This window comes from Cnephaeus nilssonii, assembly GCF_951640355.1.
Source record: "Cnephaeus nilssonii genome assembly, chromosome: 5".
Classification (NCBI taxonomy): domain Eukaryota; kingdom Metazoa; phylum Chordata; class Mammalia; order Chiroptera; family Vespertilionidae; genus Cnephaeus; species Cnephaeus nilssonii.
In genome coordinates, this window is record NC_137076.1 from 15116459 (window position 1) to 15142720 (window position 26262).

At 40.6% G+C, this 26262-nt stretch overlaps 1 protein-coding gene across 1 annotated transcript in view; it reads right to left on the reverse strand.

Annotated features, from left to right (window-relative positions):
- The window catches only part of PIWIL2 (piwi like RNA-mediated gene silencing 2), a gene marked incomplete at its 3' end in the record, with an annotated part of 70046 nt that overhangs the window by 22105 nt on the left and 21679 nt on the right, over positions 1-26262 (reverse strand). Inside the window, exons 10-19 of the mRNA XM_079772679.1 lie at positions 22257-22445; positions 21485-21569; positions 20724-20813; positions 19104-19244; positions 17731-17844; positions 16582-16770; positions 13825-13926; positions 12910-13026; positions 12022-12110; positions 10404-10509 (exon numbers count right to left, since the gene is read on the reverse strand). Of these exons, the coding sequence (XP_079628805.1) occupies positions 10404-10509; positions 12022-12110; positions 12910-13026; positions 13825-13926; positions 16582-16770; positions 17731-17844; positions 19104-19244; positions 20724-20813; positions 21485-21569; positions 22257-22445 (1222 nt within the window). The remainder of the gene's footprint in view (positions 1-10403; positions 10510-12021; positions 12111-12909; positions 13027-13824; positions 13927-16581; positions 16771-17730; positions 17845-19103; positions 19245-20723; positions 20814-21484; positions 21570-22256; positions 22446-26262) is intronic.

A 26262-nucleotide genomic window follows, 5' to 3' on the forward strand; every position in this document is an offset into this window, starting at 1 on the left:
TGCCTCAGAAACTCCACACTGTGGGGCAAAGTGTTTTCCAATAGTGTGGGTCAATTGTCTTCCCCCCAGGCAAAACTGCAAAGATAGCCGTTGTCTTCATGAGAAAGATGACCTCTATAGCATGAAGGAGTGACTCAGCACAAGAAACCATGGTGTCTGGTTTCTGAGCTCTAATCCCAGAGCTCCCTATCCTGGCTTCTGCCCACACAGCTCCATTCCACTCTGCCCTCCTTCTGCTGGAGCACAAGGAGAGTGGCTCCACAGGTAATTTGTGTGTTGTCCCTTTAAGTGGGTGCCTAAATTTCCAGCCATCTCTCCCTGGCAGATAGCAACCCTGCTGCTTTTCACAGCCAGATGTTATGTGGGTACCCTTCCCAGTTCTGGTACTCTCTGCTAGGGGGTCCAGGTTGGGGATTAGAGTTCTCAGTGGCAACCCCCCACAGCTGAAGTATCTCGAGGGAACTTCAGATGCTGTCTGCAGGAGCCTGGCCAGCCCTTTCGCACCTTTGCCCTGCCAACCAGTCTTTGCAGTCTCCACTTTCCATCCTCAGTTATCAGGGTTCTCTCTAACAAGTTTTCTGTTGATTATTCAGGAAGTTTTTATATATTTTAATTGTAATTCCAGTTTGGTCCTGGGATTGTGTCCGTGCAGCATCCACATATTCCATTGCCATTTTTAATCCTCCCTATGGGTTTTTTTGTTTTTGTTAATCCTCACCCAAGGATATTTTTTCCATTGATATTTTAGAGAGTGGAAGGAAGGGGGATAGACAGAGAGACAAATTGATGTGTGACAGACACATCAATTGGCTGTTTCCTGCATGTGCCTCAACCCAGGTCGGGAATCGAGCCTGCAACTGAGGTACGAGCCCTTGAATGGAAGCAAACTCACCACCCTTCAGTCCGCAGGCCAACACTCTAGTTACTAAGCCAAGCCAGCAAGGACTGTGTGTATGTTTTTAAATTAAGACACTTCATTTTTTAGATCATTTTTAAGTTTACAAAAAAATTAAGGCCACAGTACAGAGTTTTCACCAAGCTACAGACACAGTTCCCTCTATTGTTACAACGTTATATCAGGGCTATCAGTTGTAAAGCCCATAGTTTATATTAGGGTTCACTCTTTGTATTGTACATTCTACGGGTTTTGACAAATACATGATGTCACATGCCCACCATTATAGTATCATATACAACAGTTTTATAGTTTTAAAAATCCTGTGCTCCATCTATTTATCTTTACTTTCCTCATTCTCCTGAACCTCTGGCAAACACTGACCTTTTTTACCTTTTCCACAGTTTTGCCTTTTTCAGAATGTCATATAGTTGTAATCATATAGCATATTGCTGTTTCAAATTGGCTTTCATTGTGATATTCATTTACATTTCCTACATGTCTTTTCATAGTTTTGTTGTTGGTTTTAGTGCCGATTATTCCATTATCTGGATATACTACAGTTCACCATTTCAGTTGCTTCCAAGATTTGTCCATCTTTTAATTAGGATGTTTGTTTTCTTGAATTTTAATAATTCTTTGTATATTTGGATAACAGTTCTTTATCATATATGTATTTTGCAAATATTTTCTCCCAGTCTGTATCTTCTTTCATTCTTTTTTAAAAAATATATTTTATTGGTTTTTTATAGAGAGGGAGAGGGACAGAGAGTTAGAAACATTGATGAGAGAGAAACATCCATCAGCTGCCTCCTGCACACCACTCACTGAGGATGTGCCTGCAACCAAGGTACATGCCCTTGACCGGAATCGAACCTGGGACCCTTCAGTCCGCAGGCTGACACTCTATCCACTGAGCCAAACCGGTTTCGGCTTCTTTCATTCTTTTAATGTCTTTTATAGGGCAAAGGTTTTAAATTTTAATTAAGTCCAAATTACCAATTCTTTCACCAATCATGGTTTTGCATCTAAAAAGTCATTACCAAACCCAAGGCCACTTAGATTGCCTCCTATGTCATCATCTAGAAGTTTTATAGTTTTTCATTTTAAATATGTTTGTAATACATTTTGAGTTAATTTTCTGTGAAAGGTATAAGTTCAGTGTATAGATTCTCTCTTCTCTCTCTCTTTTGGTATGGGGCTGGACAGTTGTTCCAGAACCACTTGTTGAAAAAGCTACCTTTTTCCCATTACAGTTACTATGCTCTTTTATTAAAGTCACTGGACTCTTATTTGTACAGGTCTATTTCTGAGGGCTCTATTCTGTTACACTGACATATCTATTCTTTTGTCAATACCACACCATCTAGATTATTGTAGCTTTACAGAAACCCTTTAACCTTTTGCACTCGGATGTCAAGTGTGACTCGACACAGCATCGGTAGCAGCTCTTTTTATACTTTTTGAATGTATCAATAATTTGAAATATAAAAAAATCCAAATAAATAAGTTTGTATGAAAAGAAACTCCAGTTTTTTATTCTACTGCCGCACTTTGTAAAATCTGTGGTATTTAAAAAATTAAATCCCGAGTAGAATAAAGGAATTGAGAAAAAAAGCAAGTGAGTGCAAAGGGTTAAATTGAGTAATGTTAGATCCCCGACTTTGTTCTTCTTCAGTACTGTGTCTTTTATCTTTGCATTTGATTTAAACGTTAGTTTGTAGAAATCAACAAAATAACTTGCTGAAATTTTGACTGGGATTACATTCGCTCCATAGATCCAGCTGGGAACAACTGGCATTTCAAAGATATTGAGTCTTCCTATCAATGAACATGGGTTCTCTCTCCATTTATTTAGATACTAGAGGCCCAGTGCATGATTTAATCATGCACCTGGTGCACCAGCGGGCTGGCTGTCCGCCGGTGCCCCAGGCCTTCCGAAAGCCTCCGGCGCTGCGGAGGCTTTCGAAAGGCCTTGCGCCGGAGCAGACAGCCGGCCAGGTCCCCCGCTTTGGCCTTTGATCGCGGGGGACCTGGCCGGCTGTCCACGGGTGCCCCAGGCCTTCCGAAAGCCTCCGGCAGCCATGGCTCAGCGTCCTGCTGGCCCAATCAGCTACCCCGGCCACCCTGAGTCCCGCCCCCTGCGCCTCCTGCTGGCCCAATCGTGGGCGTAGCGGAGTGATGGTAATTTACATATTACCATTTTATTATGTAGGATTTTTGAATGGAAAAAAACAGTTTTATAGTTTCCCTCATGTAGGTTTTGTACAAACTTGGATTTATACTTAAAACATTTCAAATTTTGGTGCTCATATAAATGGTATTGATTTTAATTTCCAACTGAAATTGTTTATTGCTAGTATACAGAAAAGAAATTGACTTTTGTATATTAACTTTTGGCAACCTTGTAATTCTTAATTATTTAGTACCAGTAGAATTTTTGTTGATTCCTTGATATTTTCTACGTAATCATTCTATCTGCAAACAAAAACAGTTTTCTTTCTTCCTTCCCAATCTGTATACCTTTTATTTCCTTTTAAAAAATTTATTGCTTTTAGAGAGAGAGGAAGACAAAGAAAGAGGGGGGGAGGGACAGAGAGAAACACATTGATCACATTGATTTATTGTTCCATTTATTTATGCATTCATTGGTTGACTCTTGTATGTGCCCTGATTGGGAATCAAACCTGCAACCTTGGTGTATCAGGAAGATGCTCTAACCAAATGAACTACTTGGCGAGGGCTTCTCTTTTAGCATGTTTATCTTCTTTTAAACTTTATTTTTATTATTTACACTATTACAGATGTCCCCATTTTCTCTCCCTTTGCCCACTTTCAACCAGCCCTCACCCCTCACTTCCCTCTGGTCAACACTACGCTGTTGTCTATGTCTATGGGTTATGCATGTATGTTCTTTGCCTAAACCTTTCACCTTCTTTCATGCATTTCCCCCTTTCCCCTCCCCTCTGACAGCTGTCGGTCTGTTCCTTGCCTCTGATTGTATTTTGTTCATTACATCCTTTTCTTATCTTTTTGTATTGGCTAGGACTTATGGTATGATATTGAGTGTACAAGCAGTGAGAGGGAAAATACTTGTCTTGTTCCCAATTCTTAATGGAGAAGCATATAGTTTCTCACAATTAAGTGTAATATTAGCTGTAGGTTTTTTGTAGATGTTCTGTATTAAGTTTATGAGTTTCACCCTCTATTACTAGTTGGCTAGGGTTTTTGTAAATCATGAATGGGAGATGAATTTGTCAAAGGCTTTTTTGCATCTGTTGATATGATATTTTTCTCCTTTAGCCTGTTAATTTGATAAAATACCTTGATTTTCAAATCAAATGTTGAATTAGCCTCACATAACTGGGATTTAAGCCACTTCATTGTTGTATTGTTATTTTCCAAGAGTTGCTGAAACAATGAACTAAAACTGAGTGGCTTAGAACCACAGAAATTTATTATCTTACAGTTCTGGAGGGTAGAAGCAGGGTTATCAAGGAGTCAGCAGGGCCATGATTCCTCCAAGGCTCTGGGGAAAGAATACTCCCTAGCCTCCTCTAGCTTCTGGTGGTTTCTAACAATCCCTGCTGTTTCTGGGCTTGTACATACACCACTCCAATCTCTACCTGCACCATCATAGCACCTTCTCTCCAGTGTGTCTGTGTCTCTGCTTCTTTACATGGACTTCACCCTATGATTCTGTGACCAAATTTCCCACTTCTTAAAAGAATATTAATCATTGGATTAGGACCCACTGCAATCCACCTAGTTCATCTTAACTTGAATGCATCTGCAAAGGCCCTATTTCCAAAGAAGGTCACATTAACAGGTTCCAGGCACACATGAATTTGGAGAGCCAGTATTCACTTTAGTACAGCCATGGTGTATAATTTTTCATACATATTGTTCTATTTGATTTGCCATTTTGTTGAGGATTTTTGCATCTTTGTTCCTAAAAATTGTGGTCTCTAGTGAAATGCCTTTATCTGCTTTTGGTGATAAGTGGTATTTCTTTCTTTTCTTTTTTTGTTAATCCTCACCTGAGGATATTTATTCCATTGATTTTTAGAGAGTGGACAGGAGAAAGGGAGAGAGATGGGGGGGGAGGGGGAGAAGAGGGGAGGAAGGGGGAGAGAGAGGGAGAGAGAGAGAGAGAGAGAGGGAGAGAGAGAGAGGGAGAGAGAGAGAGAGAGAGAGAGAGAGAGAGAGAGAGAGAGAGAGAGAAATATGGACGTGAAAGAGACACGTCTTGGTTATCTCCCGCATGCTCCCTGACTTCTCCTTGACCAGGCAGGGGATTGAAACTGCAACCCAGGTACATGCCCTTTACCGGAATTGAACCCCTGACCCTTGTGGAGGGTGGGGAAGTGGGAGGGGAAAGAAGTGATGCTTCTAACCACTGAAGCCAGAGCAAATGGTATTTTATTTTGATTTTCATCCCCATAACAATTGATATTAAGCTCTTTTTCTGTGCTTGTCTATTGCATATGCTCTTTGGAGAAATGTCTATTCAAATGTTTGCCCAATTTATTTATTTTTATATTTTTATTGACTTCAGAGAGGAAGGGAGGGGGGGAGAGAGAGATAGAAACTTAAATGATGACAGAGAATCATTGATTGGCTGCCTCCTACATGCTCCCCACTGGGAATCGAGCCTGCAACCCGGGCATGTGCCCTGACCACAGAATCAAACTGTGACCTCCTGGTTCATAGGTCAACACTCAACCACTGAGCCACGCTGGCCAGTCTGTTTGCCCAATTTAAAAATGGGTTGTCTCTTTACTGTTGAGTTCTTTACATATTCTGGAAACTAGACCATTACCAGATATAGCAGATAAATTTGTCTCATTCCATGGATTATCTGTGATTTTCTTGACAGTGTCATTTTTTGGGGGGTGAGGGCTCAATTAGAAGAACGTGGGCCCCCTTGATAGTGTCCTTTAAGGCACAAAAGATTTTAATTTTTATGAAGTCCCATTTGGAAGAGGGAGAGAAGAAAGGAGAGGGAGAAGGAGAGGTGAAAGGAGAAAGGGAGAGGGAGGGGGAGGGAGAAACATTGATGTGAGAGAGTCACATCAATTGGTTACCTCCTGCACTAGAATAGGGATCAAACCTGCAACCCAGGTACATGCCCTTGACCAGGAATTGAACCTGTGACCTTTTGGTGAGTTGGCTGATGCTCTAACCACTTAGCAACACTGGGTAGGGCACCAATAGCTTTTCTTTACTTCTGGTTTTTAGTTCTTTAGATTTATAGCCCAAAGTGGGGAGTGTACTCAGGATCACCATTAATTTTAAGGCCCTGTTTCTAGTTTTTGATCCCTAAAGACTTCCAAATTTCCTGCAAATCTTTTAAATATTTCAGCTGTCTCTTCCAGAATTAGCATATGTCCCTAAAGTTTCTGTTCTTTTGTACCGCAGCTTTTTTATTTTTTTGCTCTATTATTCTTCAATTAAACTTTATATTATCTATTACATAAGGGAGAGGGGAATATTGATGTGAGAGAGACAAGTCTTGGTATTATCTATTACATAATATATATGGATATACACACGTTTGTGTATACATGTGCACATATACACTGAGTGGCCAGATTATTATGATCTCTGAATGCATAATAATCTGGCCACTCTGTAGACTGACCACAGAGTTGGGATTTTAAAATAAGGTTTTTCTATGTATAAGAACTGCATTGTGGGTAGTTAGAAAGAAGCAGAGGACTTATTAGCCAGAGGCTGGGGGCCACTATCTCCTGGTCCCTTGACATATCAAGATTTGCAAGCTTTCCCTTATACATAAGTACACTGAGTGGCCAGATTATTATGCGTTCAGAGATCATAATAATCTGGCCACTCAGTGCATATCTATACATACACACATACATGTGTGTATATATGTTTAATATATTTCTTTTTAAATACTGCATGCCAACATAGTACTTATAATACTGTTAACAGAAAGAATGTAGGGCTTAGAATGATGTTTTTTATACAGAGGAGATTTAAGGTGTCTGGAGTATGAAAAACTTTGGAACATTAGCACCCTGGGTTAGCATATCTGATTTTATGGACTGAAAAAATTCAAGAATGAGCTGTAGTTGCTCTAAGAACTTACATACCTCTCAGTCACTCTTATTCCTAAGATGTAGCCCTTTGGTACCCCTAAGTGGGCTCTAAACTCTGATCACTGTCCACCTAGAAAACACCAAGATTATGAAAAGCACTCCTCAGAAAAAACTTCTTGAATGGAAAAGGACTTCCAAAAATCAGTTACTCCATTAAGCAAGAAGTACACTGCAAAAATGGTCAAAATCCACTTTTTTATAATTACTGATACTAATCGGAGTCTTGCAACAATTTGAAGAGCACTTATTCAATAAAAATGGCTGAGTCTTAGAAGAACAATGATTTTGAGGTGTTTAAACTTGTTCTATGCACATCCCCCTTTCTTTGAAGTAGTTTTTACACCTTGCAGCTTCACCATTGTTAATGTGAAAACAATCTACCAGTCCCTAGAGGGGGCAGAACAAGTTCAAGGCATATAAAGAAATATCTGTGTAGTCATTAGCTGAATAAGGTAAGCATGGGGAGATTTCAGTGGCTATGCACAGTTCAGACTACAGAGATCACAGTATCAGGCCAAGAAACTCATCAAACAAGCAAGATTAACAACAATTCTTGGGAGTGGAGATATAGTAATTTATAGAGTTGTCACATTATACTAAAAATGTCCAGTTTCCAATAAAAATTTTTGAGGCATGCCAACAAAGTATGGTCCATACACATGAAAAAAAAAAGTAGTCAATAAAAATTGTCACCAATGTTTGTTTTACTAGACAAGTACTCTAAACCAACTATTTTATTCAATGTATTTATTTATTTTATTTTTGTTAATCCTTTCTTTATTCCTTCCATGAGTGTGTACACACTCTCAACATAAGTGGGGTCAAGGAAGGTCTCGTTAGATAGGTATTTTCCCCTTCTCTATGGGATCCAGAGAAGGGGCTGGGGTGAGAAGGAGGCAGACATAACAATAACTTTCCCAGTCCTTTGAAACTATCTCTCACTAACTAAACCAACCAGAAGCCAGGCAAGGGAGCCAATGATGTAATCAACATGGGCCAACCTTCCAGGCACAGAGCAGGGTGGGAAGAGGTTGGGAGGAGATATAGAAGAGCAAATAGAAAAAATTCCATAGTTTCTCTCCAAAACAAAAATCACTGACTACGTTCTAAAGGTTAAGAAAAAAGAAAAGAAAGTTTAAGAAATTCAAGAATAATGATCAGAGAAAAATATGAGGCAGGATAGCAAAAAGCTAGGAAAATTCATTGGCAAGTGGAATGGAGAAACTGAGATAGCCGAACAAACTGGAAGAACAATTTCAGCCAGATCCAGGTCACTAGCTCGGAAAGCCCCAGGTGCCTACCAACAGGCAAGACTGGCTCCAGATCTTGCCCCCAGGTGGCCTTTCCTCCCTGGCATAAAAACAAAAAAACTAACAAAAAACCCACGATTCTTTTCGTTGTTTTCCCCCACGAGTGTAACACTCTTTCCTACCTGATGCAGTGGTTCTTGGATCAGGACTGCAACGCAGGTGTCAGAAGCTGGGCATGCACTCATTTGCTAGAGCTGCTGTAATGAAGTGCCACTAACTGGGTGGCTTAAACAACAGAAATGTACTATCACCCACGCCTGGAGGTTAGAAGTCTAAACTCAAGGTGTTGGTAGGGTTGGTTCCTCCTGAAGTTTGTGAGAGTCTTTTCCAGACTCCCTCCTAGCTCCTGGTTGCTGCAGGTGTTCCTTGACTTGTAGATTGTAATCTCCCTGTGCCTTCACATTGTCTTTATTCTATACATTTGTGTCAAAATCTCTTTTCATAAGAACATAGTCATATGGATTAGGGCCCTCTCTAATGACCTCATCTTAATTGGATCATATGTACTAGTAAAGACCCTATTTCCAAATAAGGTTACATTCACTGGTAGGACTTCAACATCTTTTGGGTGTGGGGGCACAATTCAACCCACAATAATCTCTAAACAGGAAACTCTATTTTAAAATATTTATGTTAGAGTTCCTAAGGGCCTGATGGTGTTTTCACCCTCTCTGGCAAAACTGAGGTTTGCTGGCTTCTCCAAATGTTAGGAATATTCAGAATGAAACTACTCAACAAATAGAATGCAGTGGAACTGATACTTCATGACTTTCCAGGCTGAGGTATAAAAGGCGACATGACTTGCACCTGTTCTCTCAGTTTCTTGGAACACTCACGGCTTGAACCCAGATATTAGGCTGAGGAAGCCCAAATTAGCAGATGTGGAAAGACCACAGGAGGAGGCCCACGTGGAGAGGGACTGGAGCCCACTGTGCCCTGTCCAACTGCCTGACCATGCATGCCATAAATGCTCACTGCATGTCACAAGTTTTACAGTAATTTGTTACACAGCCATCAATAACCGAACAGTGCTCAAGTAATTTACAACCCAGAGGGAAAGTTACATAAGGATCCAAGTAATTAATATAAGGCAGGATGTGCTAATTACTACACAGAATATAAACTAAGGGCCTTGGGAGAGGAACATAAAGATAAAAGTCTAGCTAAGGGCTGGAGCAGTGGGGGGGCAAAGGGAAAGGCTGAACAGAAGTAACTTTCAAGCATGGGCCTAAAAGACAGACATAACTTTGAAGGAAAGCAATCACAACAAGAAAAAGGAAAGTGTGTTAGAACCTGGTAGCAAAACAACATATCACATGGACCTCCTTAGAGACAAAAATTCAACTTATTTTCTACATAACCTCCAATCAATCCTGAAACAGTATCAAACTATTTGAGGGACACCATAAGAAATGTTATTCTAAAAAGAAACAAGGTAGAATTCTAGAGACTGACTTTAATCACATGAAATTATTAAATTTCTTGCTGGTCAATCTTCATGCAAAGGGCTAACTCTGACCCTAGCAAATGAAAGCTACTTTATCAATGCTCCCTTTGATGTATTGGCCAAGGAAAAACCCAGTATTTTGCTTGTTCATTTTCCCAGACCCTATATCAGCTTAATGATAGCAATTCTCCATGGTTAGCATTCCTTTGAATTCTAGGGGTGATTTAGAGGGAGGCATTTGTCTTGAACCAAAATGAAAAGAGCCAGCAGCGCCTAATGACAGCCATAAAGCTGAGTAAAGTCATATACTGCTTTATTGCTGATATTTACTCTCAGTTTCCCTGATAAGGGCATGAAGTCGATGTCTATAGCCATCAGGCTGACAACCTGGGAAATAATCACTACTTACCAAACCAATTCAGAGATTTAGCTCTTTAAGCTGTGTACAAGCAGCAGCCTGAAGGCAGTCCTGTTCAGCTACCTGTTCAGCATGACTAACTCTTCAGTCTGTTCAAGAGACTCACCTTCACTGTGGGATCCCTTCCACTAAGTCAGACTTCCTCTTAAAGTGCTCAGGTAGGCAGTGCTTCAAAATCCCAAAACTTTAGAATTGACATTCTTCTCACCTCATAAAACTTTTTTAAGGAGCCCACCAGGCACAGCTTCAGGCTATCCACAATCTCTTGATGAGGCATCTGGAATACTACTCGTGAATACCATTTTGTGAGGGTGCTGGAGTGGAGGCAGTAAGAAAGAGAAAGAGAAGAGGATAAACACAGTCACAGAGGAAGGCCCACAGGCTGAATGTTAGCACACACGGGCTTCTATGCACCAATCCAACACCAAGTAGTAAATGCATTTATGTTACATGTACAAACACAAAGTGATGTGGGGAAAAACATAGGTATAATTGTGGATATTTGCTATAAAACTGCTTCCAGTTGAACAAATGGGACAACATTGATATCCACCAACTGAGGATATCCACCAACTGTGGCATACAATAAACTCCATATAACAGTTAAAGAGAATTTGCTTTTATTGATGGGACACTGTCCAAGATACACAGTTTAAGTACAAAAATCAAGCTGAGCAAGAGTACACATAGTACTATGCCACTTGTGTGTGTGTGTGTGTGTGTGTATGTATATACACACACACACACACACACACACACACACACATTTATACAGCACCTATGTGTGTTAGTATATGCATAGAAGAGAATCTAAAAGTATCCTACATAATAAAATGGTAATATGTAAATTACCATCACTCCGCTACGCCCACGATTGGGCCAGCAGGAGGCGCAGGGGGCGGGACTCAGGGTGGCCGGGGTAGCTGATTGGGCCAGCGTCTATGTCATGGCTGCGCCGGAGGCTTTCGGAAGGCCTGGTGCACCGGCGGACAGCCGGCCAGCTCCCCCGCGATCAAAAGCCAAAGTGGGGGAGCTGGCCGGCTGTCTGCTCCGGCACAAGGGCTTTCGGAAGGCCTGGTGCACCGGCGGACAGCCGGCCAGCTCCCCCACGATCAAAAGCCAAAGCGGGGGAGCTGGCCGGCTGTCTGCTCCGGCACAAGGGCTTTCGAAAGCCTCCGCCGCGCCGGAGGCTTTCGGAAGGCCTGGTGCACCGGCGGACAGCCGGCCAGCTCCCCCGCGATCAAAAGCCAAAGCGGGGGAGCTGGCCGGCTGTCTGCTCCGGCACAAGGGCTTTCGAAAGCCTCCGCCGCGCCGGAGGCTTTTGGAAGGCCTGGTGCACCGGCGGACAGTCAGCCCGCTGGTGCACCAGGTGCATGATTAAATCATGCACTGGGCCTCTAGTATATACATCAAACCTTAGGTAATGGTTGAAGTAAGATGAACCATGAAAAACTCACTTCCTAATTTCTACAGATATTTGCATGACCATGCCTTATTTTTACAATCAGAAAAAATAAACAAAACACTCCCCTCATTTCTGGAGTTAAAAGATAATCACCGACAAGACACAGTCCCCATTCTTAAGGAGACGGCACTGTAGCCAGGAAATAAACTTACACATATGACAAGTTTGGTAAATAGACTGTGTAAACTAATTTCACAGGAAGATAGAGGAGGAAACACTTGAGTGTACTTTCATGTATTAGGTAAAAGGTATTATATACTATAATACAAAATACTAAAAAAAACACATTTGCTGTATTTATAATAAGATTAGGTATCAAAATGACATAACCAAACAAAATTGCACGATGAAGAGTACTTACAGGTTGATGCTTGCCACGAAGCCAACCACGGAGCGCATGCCTTTGCCGGGGTCATGGTAAACATCCATCCCAACTACCATTAACTGTTTCTGTGTTGGAAAACAAAAAAACTAATCAAAAATCCCCAAGTGATCCATCAACCCATCTTTAATTATTAACTGAACCTCAAAGCAACATATGAAAATAAATTCTGGGAAAGGAAGAGAAAGATTGGAATCCATCAGAGATCTAGACCAGGGATCAGCAAATGTTTTCTGTAAAGGGCTAAAGAGTGAATGAATGTCTTAGGCTTTGTGAGCCACATGGTCTCTGAAGGACTATTCAATTCTGCCATCACAGCATGAAAGTAGCCACAGATAATAGGTAAAGAAATATGGTATGTTCCAATAACAGTGTATTTAAGGATGCTGACAACTGAACTTCACGTAATTTTTTTTCACGTAATTTTTTTTAATCCTAACCCAAGGATAATTTTCCATTGATTTTTAGAGAGAGTTAAAGACAGAGAGAAATATCGATGTGAGACTAACACATCAATTGGTTGCCACCTGCACAAACCCCAACCAGGGCCCAGGTAAGGGAGGAGCCTGCAACCGAGGTACATGCCCTTGACCGGAATCAAACCGGGACCCTTTGGTCTGCAGGCCAATGCTCTATCCACTGAGCCAAATCAGCTAGGGCAAGTTTCACATAATTTTCACATGTCAGAAAATATTAGCCTTATTTTTGTTTCACCATTAAAAACTGCAAAAACCATTCTTAGCTCATGGGCTATATTAAAATAGGCAATGAACCATTTAGACTACTAAGCACTGAAACTATGGCTAACTCTGAGAAAAATAGCTAGGCAGGTTGAACTGAATGAAGACATATATCGGCATCACTCACCAGAGGAATATCTACTCCCCAGAGCTCACCACCCAATTTACAGTTAATCTGCAGTAAAATTTTCTGGGCCACACTCCGAAGCTTGGTGGGCTGACCAATGGTTCGGACATTGATGACCTATAAAGGGTCCAAAAAAATATGGGGAAAGAGAACACTATCAACCTCTCAGAAAATTTAAATAATTCAAAGTATATACTACATTTGTTTAAAAAACCTTCGGTTAGCAGTTAAAACACTTTGTATTAATAGTTCTAATTCTAGAGTTTCTTGGCAGGTGAAAATCTCATGGAGAGTAAAATTTTTTTCCCCAGTCTCCATGGGAGAACAGTTTTCCCCTCTTTTTAAAAAAATCCTCACTCAAGGATATGTTTTACTGATTTTAGAGAGGGGTGGGAGGAGGATGTGGAGGAGGGAGGGAGGGAGGGAGGGAGGGAGGGAGGGAGGGAGGGAGGGAAAGAAACATTGATATATGAGAGAAACACTGATTGGTTGCCTCCCATATGTGCCCCCACTGGGGATGGAACCCACAACCTAGGTATGTACCCCGACTGGGAAATGAACGGACAACCTTTCAGTGCATGGAACAATGCTTCAACCCATTAAAGCACACTGGCCAAGGCAGCTTTCCCCTCTTGGAGTGAAGCCTATACTCTCAGAACCTAATCATGTGAAACCACCTAGAGACTCACCCTGAAACAAGCAAAGTACTCATTTGGGAATATAAAGGCAACGTTTATGAAGAGCATCTGCTATTCTCCAGGTTACTCTAATGAGGGGCAGGCTTTGTAGGAGGACGTTCACATGCTACATTCTAATAGTTACTTAAGTATTTTTGTACACATGTATGTATCCCTTTTTTCCAAGCCTCCAGGGAAGCTTGTTTCCATCTCTGCTTCCTGCCCAGCTCCCACTCACCTGCGAAGGCACTGGAGCTTGCACACAGCACAGCTTTTTAATGGCCCCATAGAGATCGTCACGTGTGCCCATGATGATGCACACAACCATCTGTATCTTCCCCTTGAGGAGATAAAGTATATGTAAGTTTGGCTTGGGAACTCTGACAGGGCTCTAGTCAGAGGCAGTTTGAGAGTCTGCAAAGCCAAGGCACCTTTAAGGTAGAGAGAGGACTGAAACAAAGATGGTGGACATTCTACCACAGAAATGGGTCCTTGAACCCGAGTGTTGGGTCCAGGGGTTCTTTGCATAAACATGTAATATGTTACCAAAAATTATCAAGAGCCGGTTACCTTTTATTTATTAGGAGACTTAAGATGCCTAGAAAAGGACCAGACTTGAATATATGCAAGGGTTACTTATTATTTGCTCTTTTCAAGTCTCTGTAATATTTTTACCACTCTCTTTAGTAAAAAGCACCTTATTACATTCATACCACAGAACTTTAACTGAGGACACACGGAATACAATACCACAAAAAACAATTCAGGGCCAAATGCAGATGGAAATGAAGCTACTGCCAAACCCCTAAGTAGCTCGCTCTCTCTCTTTCTCTCTGGTTAGGAGAGAGAATGATTTTGCCAGCAGCACATCTCATATCAGCATGCTCTATCCCTTACTGCTTTGGAGATCCATTATTAAGAACAGAGGATCTTTCGCCCAGATGGCGTGGCTCAGTGGTTGAGCATGGACCTATGAACCAGAAGGTCTTGGTTTGATTCCCAGTCAGGGCATATGCCCATATTGTGGGCTTGATCCTCAGTATGGGGCGTGCAGGAGACAGCCATCATTGATGTTTCTATCTTTCTCCCCTCTCCCTTTCTCTCTCAAATCAATACAAATATATTTTTAAAAACCCAGAGGATCTTTTAAAGTGTGAATAAAGAAAAGTAGCACTCCAGTGAAATAAAGTTGACAATCCTTTATAGCAAAAATGGCTATAAATGGCGAATCAATAGTATTCTATTCCAAATCAAGATTCGTGTTAGATTAAGACTTCTCAGAGAACATTCCAGCAATCACATCAAAGAACTTCCAAAGTCATATAGAACGAAGGCTGCACATAGGGAACTTATGGGCTGAATCTAGCCAATTGATGTGGTTTTTCAGTCCTTATAATGATTTGTAAGTTTTTAAATTTTAACATTTAAACATAGGGAGATGCACATATATGCAAATCTAGATTTTTGGCTTCTCTTGAAAACAAATTAAAAATCAATTTGACAATGCTGGGCATTTTTTTATCTGCAGTTATGGGGTTTACTCTTTTTGGTTCATTACAGTCCCCTCCTGGCCCACTCCACTCATCTGTGTTACTCATCTGGCTCCAGTAGACATCTGAATTTGTGACCTCTAACAAAGAGCATAATAAAACAGAATACCATAGAGATTACAGAGAGACAGATAAAACCAATATGAGTTAAATCTAGTAAACACTGTGAATGAAACTCATATCCATGCTGCATGAAAGCTGTTGGCAATACACACTCAGGAAGAGAACACGAGAAGTTGTGAAATGAGGGAGTTGATGTACTAAACTGGGTTGTTTTTTGTTTTTTAAATGTATTTTATTGATTTTTTTACAGAGAGGAAGGGAGAGGGAGAGAGAGAGTTAGAAACATCAATGAGAAAGAAACATCAATCAGCTGCCTCCTGCACACCCTCCACCAGGGATGTGCCCGCAACCAAGGTACATGCCCTTGACTGGAATCAAAGCTGGGACCCTTGAGTCTGCAGGCTGATGCTCCAACCACTGAGCCAAACCGGCTAGGGCTGTTTTTATTTTGTTTTTAAAGCAGGGCAGACTTTATCAATGACCAGGCCTGGGGGGAGGGAGGCCACAGCAGAGTACATAGGCATGGACAGTCAGGAGGAAATGAATGTAATTCTAGTATTAATCCCACAAGAACCGATCTTCAAGGACTAATTACTTATAAAATCTTTCCTCTGCTTTTGTTTCCTCCTTAATATTCTTCCTGTTTTATGTACATACAGATAAGAACTGCAGGTCTTAACTACTGAGATGTGAGGACTATGACCTGTTCAGCTCCAGTGATCCTGATCCACTATCAGCATGGAGCTAATGGGCCATCTGCCAAGTTCATCACTAGAGCAATTTGAATCTAGAGCCAGACCAGACTGGAACAGCTCAGTATTGAATCGTGCAAGATGGCACCTGGCCCAAGAAGTTGCTTTCTGAGCACGACATGTTCTATATAGATAATGAACTAAAGTTAAGTCAGCTATTCTGAGTCAATTATGTGATGAACAGAACACTAGAGTGAGTGAGAGTGCCAACCTAAAATGAGAAAAGCAAAATTAACTGAAGGACATAAAGGCTATTTTCTCTTCTTTCCTTCTTTTTTTTTATTGATATTTTTTTCTCTTTTTAGAGAGAAAGGAAGGGAGAGGGTGAGAAACATAGATGTGAAAGCAAAACATGGATCAGCTGCCTCCTGCATGCCCCCTACCGGGGGATCAAACCCGCAATCGAACCAGCAACCTTTTGGTGCACAGGACAACATCCAATCAACTGAGCCACACCAGTCAGGGCAAGGCTATTTTCTTAGTTCAGTATTTCATGTGCAGATAAGTAAGACACAGGTTTCTGAACAGCATCAACGGCTAATTGATAAGCAAGGTTATTTAAAATCAAGTATTCAAAGTGTTTTAGAACATGCATCCTATAAATCTACTCAAATTAAATTAATTTATTACCTCAGCTCGCAACATGGATTGAATGGTTCTGACATAGGTCTCTATTCGATCATCCTTTAGTTCAACCCAGGCCGGAGGGCTCATGCGCATGCCAATGGGGCCAGCTACCTTCTCTAACATGTTAACCAGTTCTTGGGCCTGGTCCATTGCTCTCTTTGGGTAAAAGAGTGCCCAGAAGTGCATGGGGACCTAGGAACAACCACAAGCTACTTTTAGTACTTCCCATAACTTGAACACTCCAGACTCATATCTCGGAAATATTAGAAAATAAATTGCTTTTTACTCTCTCAGCTTGAGTCCTGCCTTATCTACTTCCTATTACTAACACAGATGTGTGTGATAAGTAAATTGGGGCATAGAATACTATGCTATACAACAACGAGAATAGTAGCTCTACAACCAGACCTAATAATATGGGTAATACTAATACAAGGTTGAAGAAATAAAGCTGGACATACAAGAATGTTTACTGTATGATTTAAAACAGCTGAAACAAATCTATGTTGTGAGAAGCCAGGGTAGTGGCTATTCTTGGAGTGTGTAAGGTGAGAGGTAGATAGTAACTAGGAGCATGGAAGGGTGCTTCGGGACACTGGTAAAGTTGTGTTTCTTAACCCTTGGTGTGGATCATTCAGGTCTATTTAATTTGTGAAAATTCATCAGCTATACACTTGAAAGTGTAGTTTTTTCTTTAAATATATTTCAATGAAAAGTTTTAGAAACAGATATGTGTACTTTTTGTGTGGCTATAAAGACCAGGTTAGCTGAAACATTTCAAATAATTATATACCATTTTATTCTTTTGTTTTCTTGGTAGGAAACTTTTAATTTTGCTTGTTTCACAAATAAAAACACCTTCTAGGAACCCCCAGGGAAAAAGGGAGGGGGGAGGAAGAGTAAGTGGTAGGCTGGCACTATACGCAATTTATGTTCTTTTCCTAAGTCCATGATCAAACAAAGGGCTTACCTCTAACAACTCATCTAACAAATAGCTTACTCTCTTTGAAGGACCCTGTTTAGTAGATAATTAAGGATGGGAATTCAGTTGAAACTTTCTCTCAAAAAGAGGACACTAAACCATTCCTCCTTCCTAATTTCCACCATTTTAGGAATACTGGTCTTCTCTTTACCACCTTGAAAATCACTTACAGTCAAGATGGAAAGGTCTCTGGTTATTTCCTTAATCCAGTTTACTTCCTGAGATGTGATAAATGAAGTATTTCTTAAGTTAATTCTTTCCATTGGCAGAACACGTCCTTCAATCTAAACAGAAAAGAAAGTATCTATGACATGAGCCATCTGCAAACACTATTTAGGAAAACATTAACATTATTCTCTCTGGGGTCTGGTCAGCTCCACAACATAGACTTGCCCGTTACAACTTCTGGAAATGGCAGAAAAATGAAGCTGCTAGCAGTGAGAGTTCATGTCAATAAAAACCCTGGATATATGCAGGTAAAATTTTTACAGGCACTGCTCTTTAGTTATTGAAGCTTCCAACATGATCTCCTAATAAAGGGATTAGAAAACATTATCTTTTTAGAAGCAGAGATTGCATGTAAAACAATGATAATTTTAAAGTGAACAGGAGCATAATCTTTAAATATATTTTAAGGGAAAAATTGAAAGTAGAAAATTAAAGGTAAAGCCCAGCTAGCATGGCTAAGTGGTTGAGTGACCTATGAACCAGAAGGTCACTTGTTCGATTCCCAGTCACGGCACATGCCCAGATTGCAGGCTTGATCCCTAGTGTGGGCATACATGAGGCAGCCGATCAATGATTCTCCCTCATTGTTGATGTTTCTATCTCTCTCCCTCTCCCTTTCTCTCTGAAATTAATAAAAATATATTTTAAAAAAGAAAACTAAAGGTAAAGTTTCTTAATAATGCTGAACATGAACTACTATTCTACTTTATACAAAGAGAAAGCTGAAAGGAAAAGGCATAAACATAATGAAAGAACAAATTAAAGTGAAGAATAACAAATCAGTTTCCCCTAAATATCCCTAAACAGGAAGATAACTAGGTTGATGATATATCAGTACGATAGACTATTTTACAACCTTTAAAATCACTTTTTAAATACATGTAATATAATCCTGTTTTTGCAAAAAAATAAATTGCAAGATACACCCCATAGAAAATTAAATGAGTCCACACTCAGCAGTGATTATCTCTGGGGAAGTATAATTATGGAGAATTTTTACTTTGTATGACCTTTACTGTTTACTTTTTTTTTTAAGAATGTATTTTATCTATGATCAAATATTATTTAATTTTAACACAATGAATAACAATACTCCTATTAGCAAGAGTGTAAAGAATCAGACTCGTCTTATGCTTATGAAAGTAATTGGAAAACTGAAAATGAGATAAAATTTAAGTCAATATTCCTTTGCTATGTAACTGACTAGAAATTAACAGCAAGAACTCCAAAATAAAGATAAGCTAGGAAGTTATCACTTAGTCTCACAAAGTTCTGAAATCCTTGTTTTCCTACCCCATCACATCTTCTGGGTTACCTTATGTACATCATCCTGCAGATAGAGTCCCCAACGTGTTAGTTCATTACTGGCTGTCTCATTCTTTGAAATTCTCTGTATCAAGCATTTCAAAGCTTTATGGTGCTGTTTGGGGCTCAGGTTGATCTGCTGGGTCAAATCCTAAATAAAATTAAAATGGATATAATTAGTTGTATTACTTTCTTCAATATGAGGTTAAATAAATCCCAATGAATCATAATTGTTTCCATAAGAAACCTCTTTCACATTGAAATCTGTAGAAATTTTCAAATATCTTTAAGGACTTTAATAAATACTCTCAGGAATGTCAATAAAGTGTAAGATTAAATTTTTAAATCATACAAGAATTTTAAATGTTATTGTTTCTCCCTCATGGCATCTAAGTCTTATCTCTTTTCAAAGCTATGTTCTGAATTTAAGATTCCTAGAAGATTCTATGAAACCGGAGCAAAGGGGGCTTGATTTTACCTATTTAACATTTGGGGAAAAATGCCCTGTGCCAGGCATGCAGCTAAACATAACAAAATGAAAGACCAGCCCTTTAATGTCAACATGTTTGTTTGTTTTTGTCAAAACGTTAGTTCAGGGTAGTTGCTTTCTAAATATTTATTGTTGAATGAATATCTAACAAGTGTGTATGAAGATTCTGAATCATGTAAGTGAGTTATTTCTTTATTCTTCTGGGACTAATAAATTATACAGCTGTTGTTCCCTGGGAGGCAGTCAGGGTCAGTAAGTCTATGGAACTATATAGATAGCTTTGTGATTATAAAGTCATTAGGCAACTGGGAGTTGTAAGGAAGGAACCTTGACCCACATATTAAAAGCACAAGTATCAGAAGGTAAACAAAAAAGAAAACTCCTACGTGAATTTAAGCATCACTTCAGATGCTTTATGATGTTACTAAAAATAATATGTGGCATCTGAGAAAAACAAGGTCCCAGGATAAGATAGACATGGATTGGCAAAGGGAGGCAGCAGAGTATCTCAAGTGTGGAAAGCCCCAGGAGTCACAGACAGTGTGTGGAGGTGAAGCACTCAAGAGCCTGGACTCATCTTTGCTCCTATTTCCTACAAAAACTGAGCCTTAAACTTCCAGGATACTCCCAGGCCCCACAAGATAAACTTCTGTCCTCTCACCTCATCCTCTGACTCGCTTTTTCCTACATTAACTCCTCCATCCCTTCAAATAAACTGAAGGTTTATAGAAATGTTTAATCCTTTGCACTCGCTTGCTCTTTTCTTCTACTCGGGATTTAATGCTAACCGTCGAGTCACACTCGACATCCGAGTGCAAAAGGTTAAAAAAATGTAGTGCTCCCAAAGAATCTCATTTATGATCAAATGACCAGTTTGCAGTCATCTATCTGCTTGGTAAGAGTGAATTATGTTTCCTTTTACCTTATGTTCCAGTCACTCTACTGTTCTGATAACCTTCAAAAGGAAGCTCTGATTGGATTTTCCAGTGTGTGAGAAGGGAGATGGATGGATCATGTTTTACAGAGAGGAAAACTGAAGCTTGGAAGAATGAACCTGCCCAGGTAAAGATGCAAGCCTAGCATAATTCTAGCTCAATCTTCTCTTGAAAAGGTCTCCCACTCAAAGCAGGCATTTCTCACCTTCATGGCCCTGAAGTCCTTCTTCATCCTCTCAGGGATTCCAGTCATGAAGGAAAGCTCAGGCAGCAGCAGGATTTCACCTTTCAGCAGCTTTGAATAGATAATGGAGGGAAAATAAAGCAGGAAAAGAGGATCCTGTTCTCTGGCCTGTACTGGACATGCTATCCCCAGTGCTGGCCCTGCAGGGCTATCACTGGCAAACTAAAGAATATAAAACCCCAAAGGGCAGTGAAACACTATAAGTACTTTACCCTTTTACCTTCAGTCACAATACTCATAGCTGTTGTATTAGGTAAAAGGGAAAATATTGAGCGTCAAAAGGAGAGCAAGAACTAGAAAAAAAATTTTCCAATCCTCTTGAGCCTCCAGACAAGCCAAGACAACACATTCTATCAAGCTGGTGCCTCCACCTTATCTTAGCCTGTCAATCTTCAGCACTCACACTTAAAACATAAGAGTCAGGTGTCAAGGCACTTTGCTCTGGCCCGAGCCCTCTTAAAATGTCTAAAACTTCCCTAATGAATCCAGTGTTTTAATCTTCTTTTGCAACAAATTCTGCTCATTGCTTAATCTAATTAGCTCATATGAATATTTAGCATCTCATGTAAATCTCAAAAGCAAATCCTATGGAGGTGGCACTTATGGCTAGAAGACAGACAAAACTCTGCAACAGCTTTCCCCAAGCACACTGTAACCATTGCTCCTTGGCTCCTAGGGCTGTGAAGAAGGCCAAGAGCGGCCGATGGGCACCCCCCACTCACCATCCCTTGGTTATTCTGTCTCTCACTGGGCCTGTGGATCAACAGTGGCTGGTCCTCCTCCTTAATTGTAATCCCATAGTTTTTACTACAGTAGGACAAAAGCAGGAAAAAAAATTCAGAAGCAGTATCACTACTCTTATAGCAACATAATCTGAGTCTCTTAAAACCAGGACTGAGGTACAAATTTGCCTAATACCCTTGTCAAGGGCCCACTGGAAACTCATCATAGCGTATTTATATAACTGGAAAATATGGGTTCAAATTATTGTTGCAATTAAACAGAGGAGAAACAGGCTAATGGTCACGGAAAGACTATTTATTTATTTATTTTTTAATTTCTTTATTGATTAAGGTGTTACATATGTGTCCTTATTCCCCTATTACCGCCCCCCCCCCATCCCTCCTGGAAAGACTGTTGAAAACTGCATCAGGTTAAAGGGCTTAGGCAACTAGAAAGGCAAAATGATAGTCGAATGATTAATGATTTGCATTTAATCTTTCCAACCAGACTTCTAACCAAACCAGCAAAGGAAATACAATCCAAACCCATGAGATTAATTTATGAAATAACTTCCAAAAATACTAAAAGGAATGAAACTGTAAGGGTAGCATATTCAGGTCCAATCCCACAAAGGAGTTAATTCATTCTTATGTGCATTACCAATGTAATTATTTTAAAAGTGTCCCATTGTATGCCACTATGGAACTCAATATCCTGCTACAGAATGGCAGACTATTCCCCGCCCAACCACGCCCAGTCTATTCTCTCTACCTGTAGTATTCCAAGAACGTGATCTCCTTCCCATCAGACATTGTGAAGCTATCTTTTGGAGTCTTATTCCAATCAACATCATCAATCCGATAGGTACGGTTGTTGTATCGGGTTATGACAATATTGCCAACCAGAAGCTTAGTGCACTCATCCTGGAAGTTTTCTTTGTTCTGCTGATACATAGCATGCCTTTGGAAAGAGACAAAAGACGTTTGGATCACTTTTGTATATACACAGAGCAATATGAAAGGGATTGGTGATACAAATAAGTACTTTAGAGGTACACTCACAGCTGTATAGCACCAAAAGGCTCCAGTTGTCTCTTTTAAGAGATAGGAACTCACCTCTTCTCTTTTTAACATTACAAAAACAAACAAACAAATAAAAACAATCAACAAAAAATAGTGAAAGGATAAAAATCAACTGAAAAACAGCAACTACAAATGAATAAAATTCACTGTATTCTTAAAACCAGTGGTGACAGGGCTGCAGCTCCCCTATGGGAATTTGAGCCTGGGAGCACGCATGGACACTGGGAATCTGTTCCCTGCAATGCAATCAGGTGACCAAACCCATGCCCACACAGGGCAGCAGTGCCGCCTGACTTTGATTCTTGGCAAGCACACACGGAAGTCTATTTTCCGCAGCGCAGGAGTGGACCTTCTGCCGAAGCAGTGCGACTGTGCAACTCAGTTCCCCAAGCAGACTGGGGACCCTGATTCTACACACGAGAGGCAGCATTGAGCACCAGTGACTTGACTCTGTTTCTCATCAGACGCGCCTGGGATCCCTAATTCCCAGTGCATTCACACTAAGAGCCAGTGACTCCAATTCTTGGCGCATGCACACACAGGGACCCTGATTCTCGGCGCAAGGCCGCACCAAGCAACAGAGACTCTGATACTCGATTATCGGTGCGGGCACAGGGGGACTCTGACTCCTAGCACGCGCTAGGGGACTCTGATTTTTGATACACGCCAGCGGGGTCTCTTTTTCAGTATGGTGCAGGCAGGGTCCCTAATTCTAGGTGCGTGCACGAGGCCACATTGAGTGCCGGTGACTCTAATCCTGGGCCAGCGTGAATCCCACCAACCCATGGCAGCCACATGTCTTGGTGTCGGAGCTCTTCATGACACTCAGGTGGTGCGAAGCTCCCAAGGCACACGGCCCAGACCCACGCAACTCGATGTTTGAACCTTCTGGTGATAGTTAGAAACAATCCCCAGAGGAAAGGAAATGAGGAATCACCAAGAAAGGAAATAAGTGAAACGGAAGCATGCAACATGACAGAAAAAGAATTCAGAGTAATGGTCGTACAGTTCATACACTGGATGGATGAAAAACCAACAACCTATGCAAAACTCAGGAAGAAATAAAAAATGATATAGCTACAATCAAAAAAACTATGGAAGGTTTCAACAGAAGACTAGAAGAAGCAGAGGACCGAATTAGTGAGTTAGAAGATAAGGTAGAGAAACAAGCCCAATCTGAACAGCAACTGGAGAAAAAAATTAAAAAGCAGGAGGAGAACCTAAGGGAGCTTTGGGACAACACAAAACTAAGTAACATACGTATAATAGGGCTGCCAGAAGGACAAGAAGAGCAGCAAGGATTAGAAAATCTATTTGAAGAAATAATGACAGAAAACTTCCCTGATATGGGGAAGAAAAAAGTTATACAAGTACAGAGAGTCCCAAGCAAGATGAATCTCAAAAGACCCACACCAACACACATCATAATTACAATGGCAAATGTTAAAGACAAAGAGAAAATCTTAAAGGCTGCAAGAGAGATACAGAGTGTTACCTACAAAGGATCCCCCATCAGATTATCAAATGATTTCTCAACAGAAACATCAAGCTAGAAGGGAATGGAAAGAGGTATACAAAGTGATACAAAGCAAAGGACTGAATCCAAGAATACTCTACCCAGCAAGACTATCAATCAAAATTGAAGGGGAAATCAGAAGCTTTGCAGACAAAAAAAGGCAAAAGGAGTTTATCACTACCAAGCCAGCAATGCAAGAAATGCTAAAGGGAATGCTGTAAAAAGAAGAAAGAGAAAGGAAGGAAGGAACACATGAATAAAGTACATAAATGGCTACAAATAAGTACCTATCAATAACATTAAATGTAAATGGATTAAATGCTCCAATCAAAAGACATCGAGTGAGTGAATGGATAAGAAAACATGACCCATATATATGCTATCTACAGGAGACCCACCTCAGAACAAGGGACTCACACAGACTGAAAATGAAGGGATGGAAAAATATCTATCCGGCAAACAAAAATTTAAAAAAAGCTGGGGTAGCAATACTTATATCTGACAAAATAGACCTCAAAGTGAAGACCATAACAAGAGACAAGAAAGGCCACTTCATAATTCTAAGGTATCGATACAACAAAAGGATATAACTCTGGTAAACATTTATGCACCCAATGCAGGAGCACCCAAATATATAAAAAAACTGGAAGATATCGGGGGAGAGATTGACAGCAACACAATCATAGTAGGAGACTTTAATACCCCATTAACATCACTGGATAATCTTCTAGACAAAAAAATTAGCAAAGAAACATCAATCCTAAATGACTCACTAGATCAGATGGACTTAATAGACATCTTTAGAACATTTCACCCCAAAACTACAGAATATACATTCTTCTCAAGCACACATGGGACATTTTCAAAGATAGACCACATACTGGGACACAGGCAAAGTATCTCCAAATTCAAAAGGACTGAAATCATATCAAGCATCTTCTCAGATCACAATGGCATAAAATTAGAAATCAAGTACAATAAAAACAATCACAAAAATTCAAACACTTAGAGGCTGAATAGCACACTATTAAACAATGAGTGAGTTACCAAAGAGATCAAAGAAGAAATAAAACACATCCTGGAAACAAACGACAACGAAAACACAACAATCCAAAATCTTTGGAACACAGTGAAAGCAGTCCTGAGGGAAGTTCATAGCATTACAGGCCTACCTCAAAAAAACAAGAAAAACTGGTAATAAACCATCTAACTCTGCAACTTGAAGAATTAGAAAGACAGCAACAAGAAAAGCCCAGTGTGATCAGAAGGAAGGAAATAATAAAGATCAGAGCGGAAATAAATGACATAGAGACCAAAAAAACAATACAAAAGATCAATGAAACCAAAAGCTGGTTCTTTGAAAGGATAAACTAGATTGATGAACCTCTAGCCAGGCTCACCAAGAAGCAAAGAGGACCCAAATAAACAAAATCAGAAACAAAAGAGGTAAAATAACAACAGACCCCACAGAAATACGAAGAATAGTAAAAAAACACTATGAGCAATTCTACTCCAACAAACTGGGTCAACCTAGAAGAAATGGACATATTCCTAAAAAAATATGACCTTCCAAAACTCAACCAGGAGGAATAAGAAAATCTGAATAGGCTGATAACTATGGAGGAAATTGAAGCAGTAATCAAAAAACTTCCAACAAACAAAAGCCCTGGACCAGACGGCTTCACAGGGGTGTTTTACCAAACATTCAAAGAAGAAATAAAATCTATCTTCCTCAGACTATTCAAAAAATTCAAGAGGAAGGAGCACTTCCAAGCTCTTTCTACAAAGCCATCATTACCCTAATCCCAAAACCAGATAAAGACAATACAAAGAAAGAGAATTACAGGCCAATATCCCTCATGAACATAGATGCCAAATCCTCAACAACGGGTCTGGGTGAGGCCGTGCGCCCCTGGATCCGGGTGAGGCCACGCGCCCCTGGGTCTGGGAGAGGCCACGCGCCCCTGGGTCCGGGGGAAGCTAGATCCCGGGTCCGGGCGAGGCCGTGTGCCCCTGGATCCGGGTGAGGCTGGGTCCCGGGTCCGGGAGAGGCCACGCGCCCCTGGGTCCGGGTGAGGCCATGCGCCCCTGGGTCCAGGTGAAGCTGAATCCTGGGTCTGGGCAAGGCCGTGTGCCCCTGGATCCGGGTGAGGCTGGGTCCCGGGTCCGGGTGAGGCCA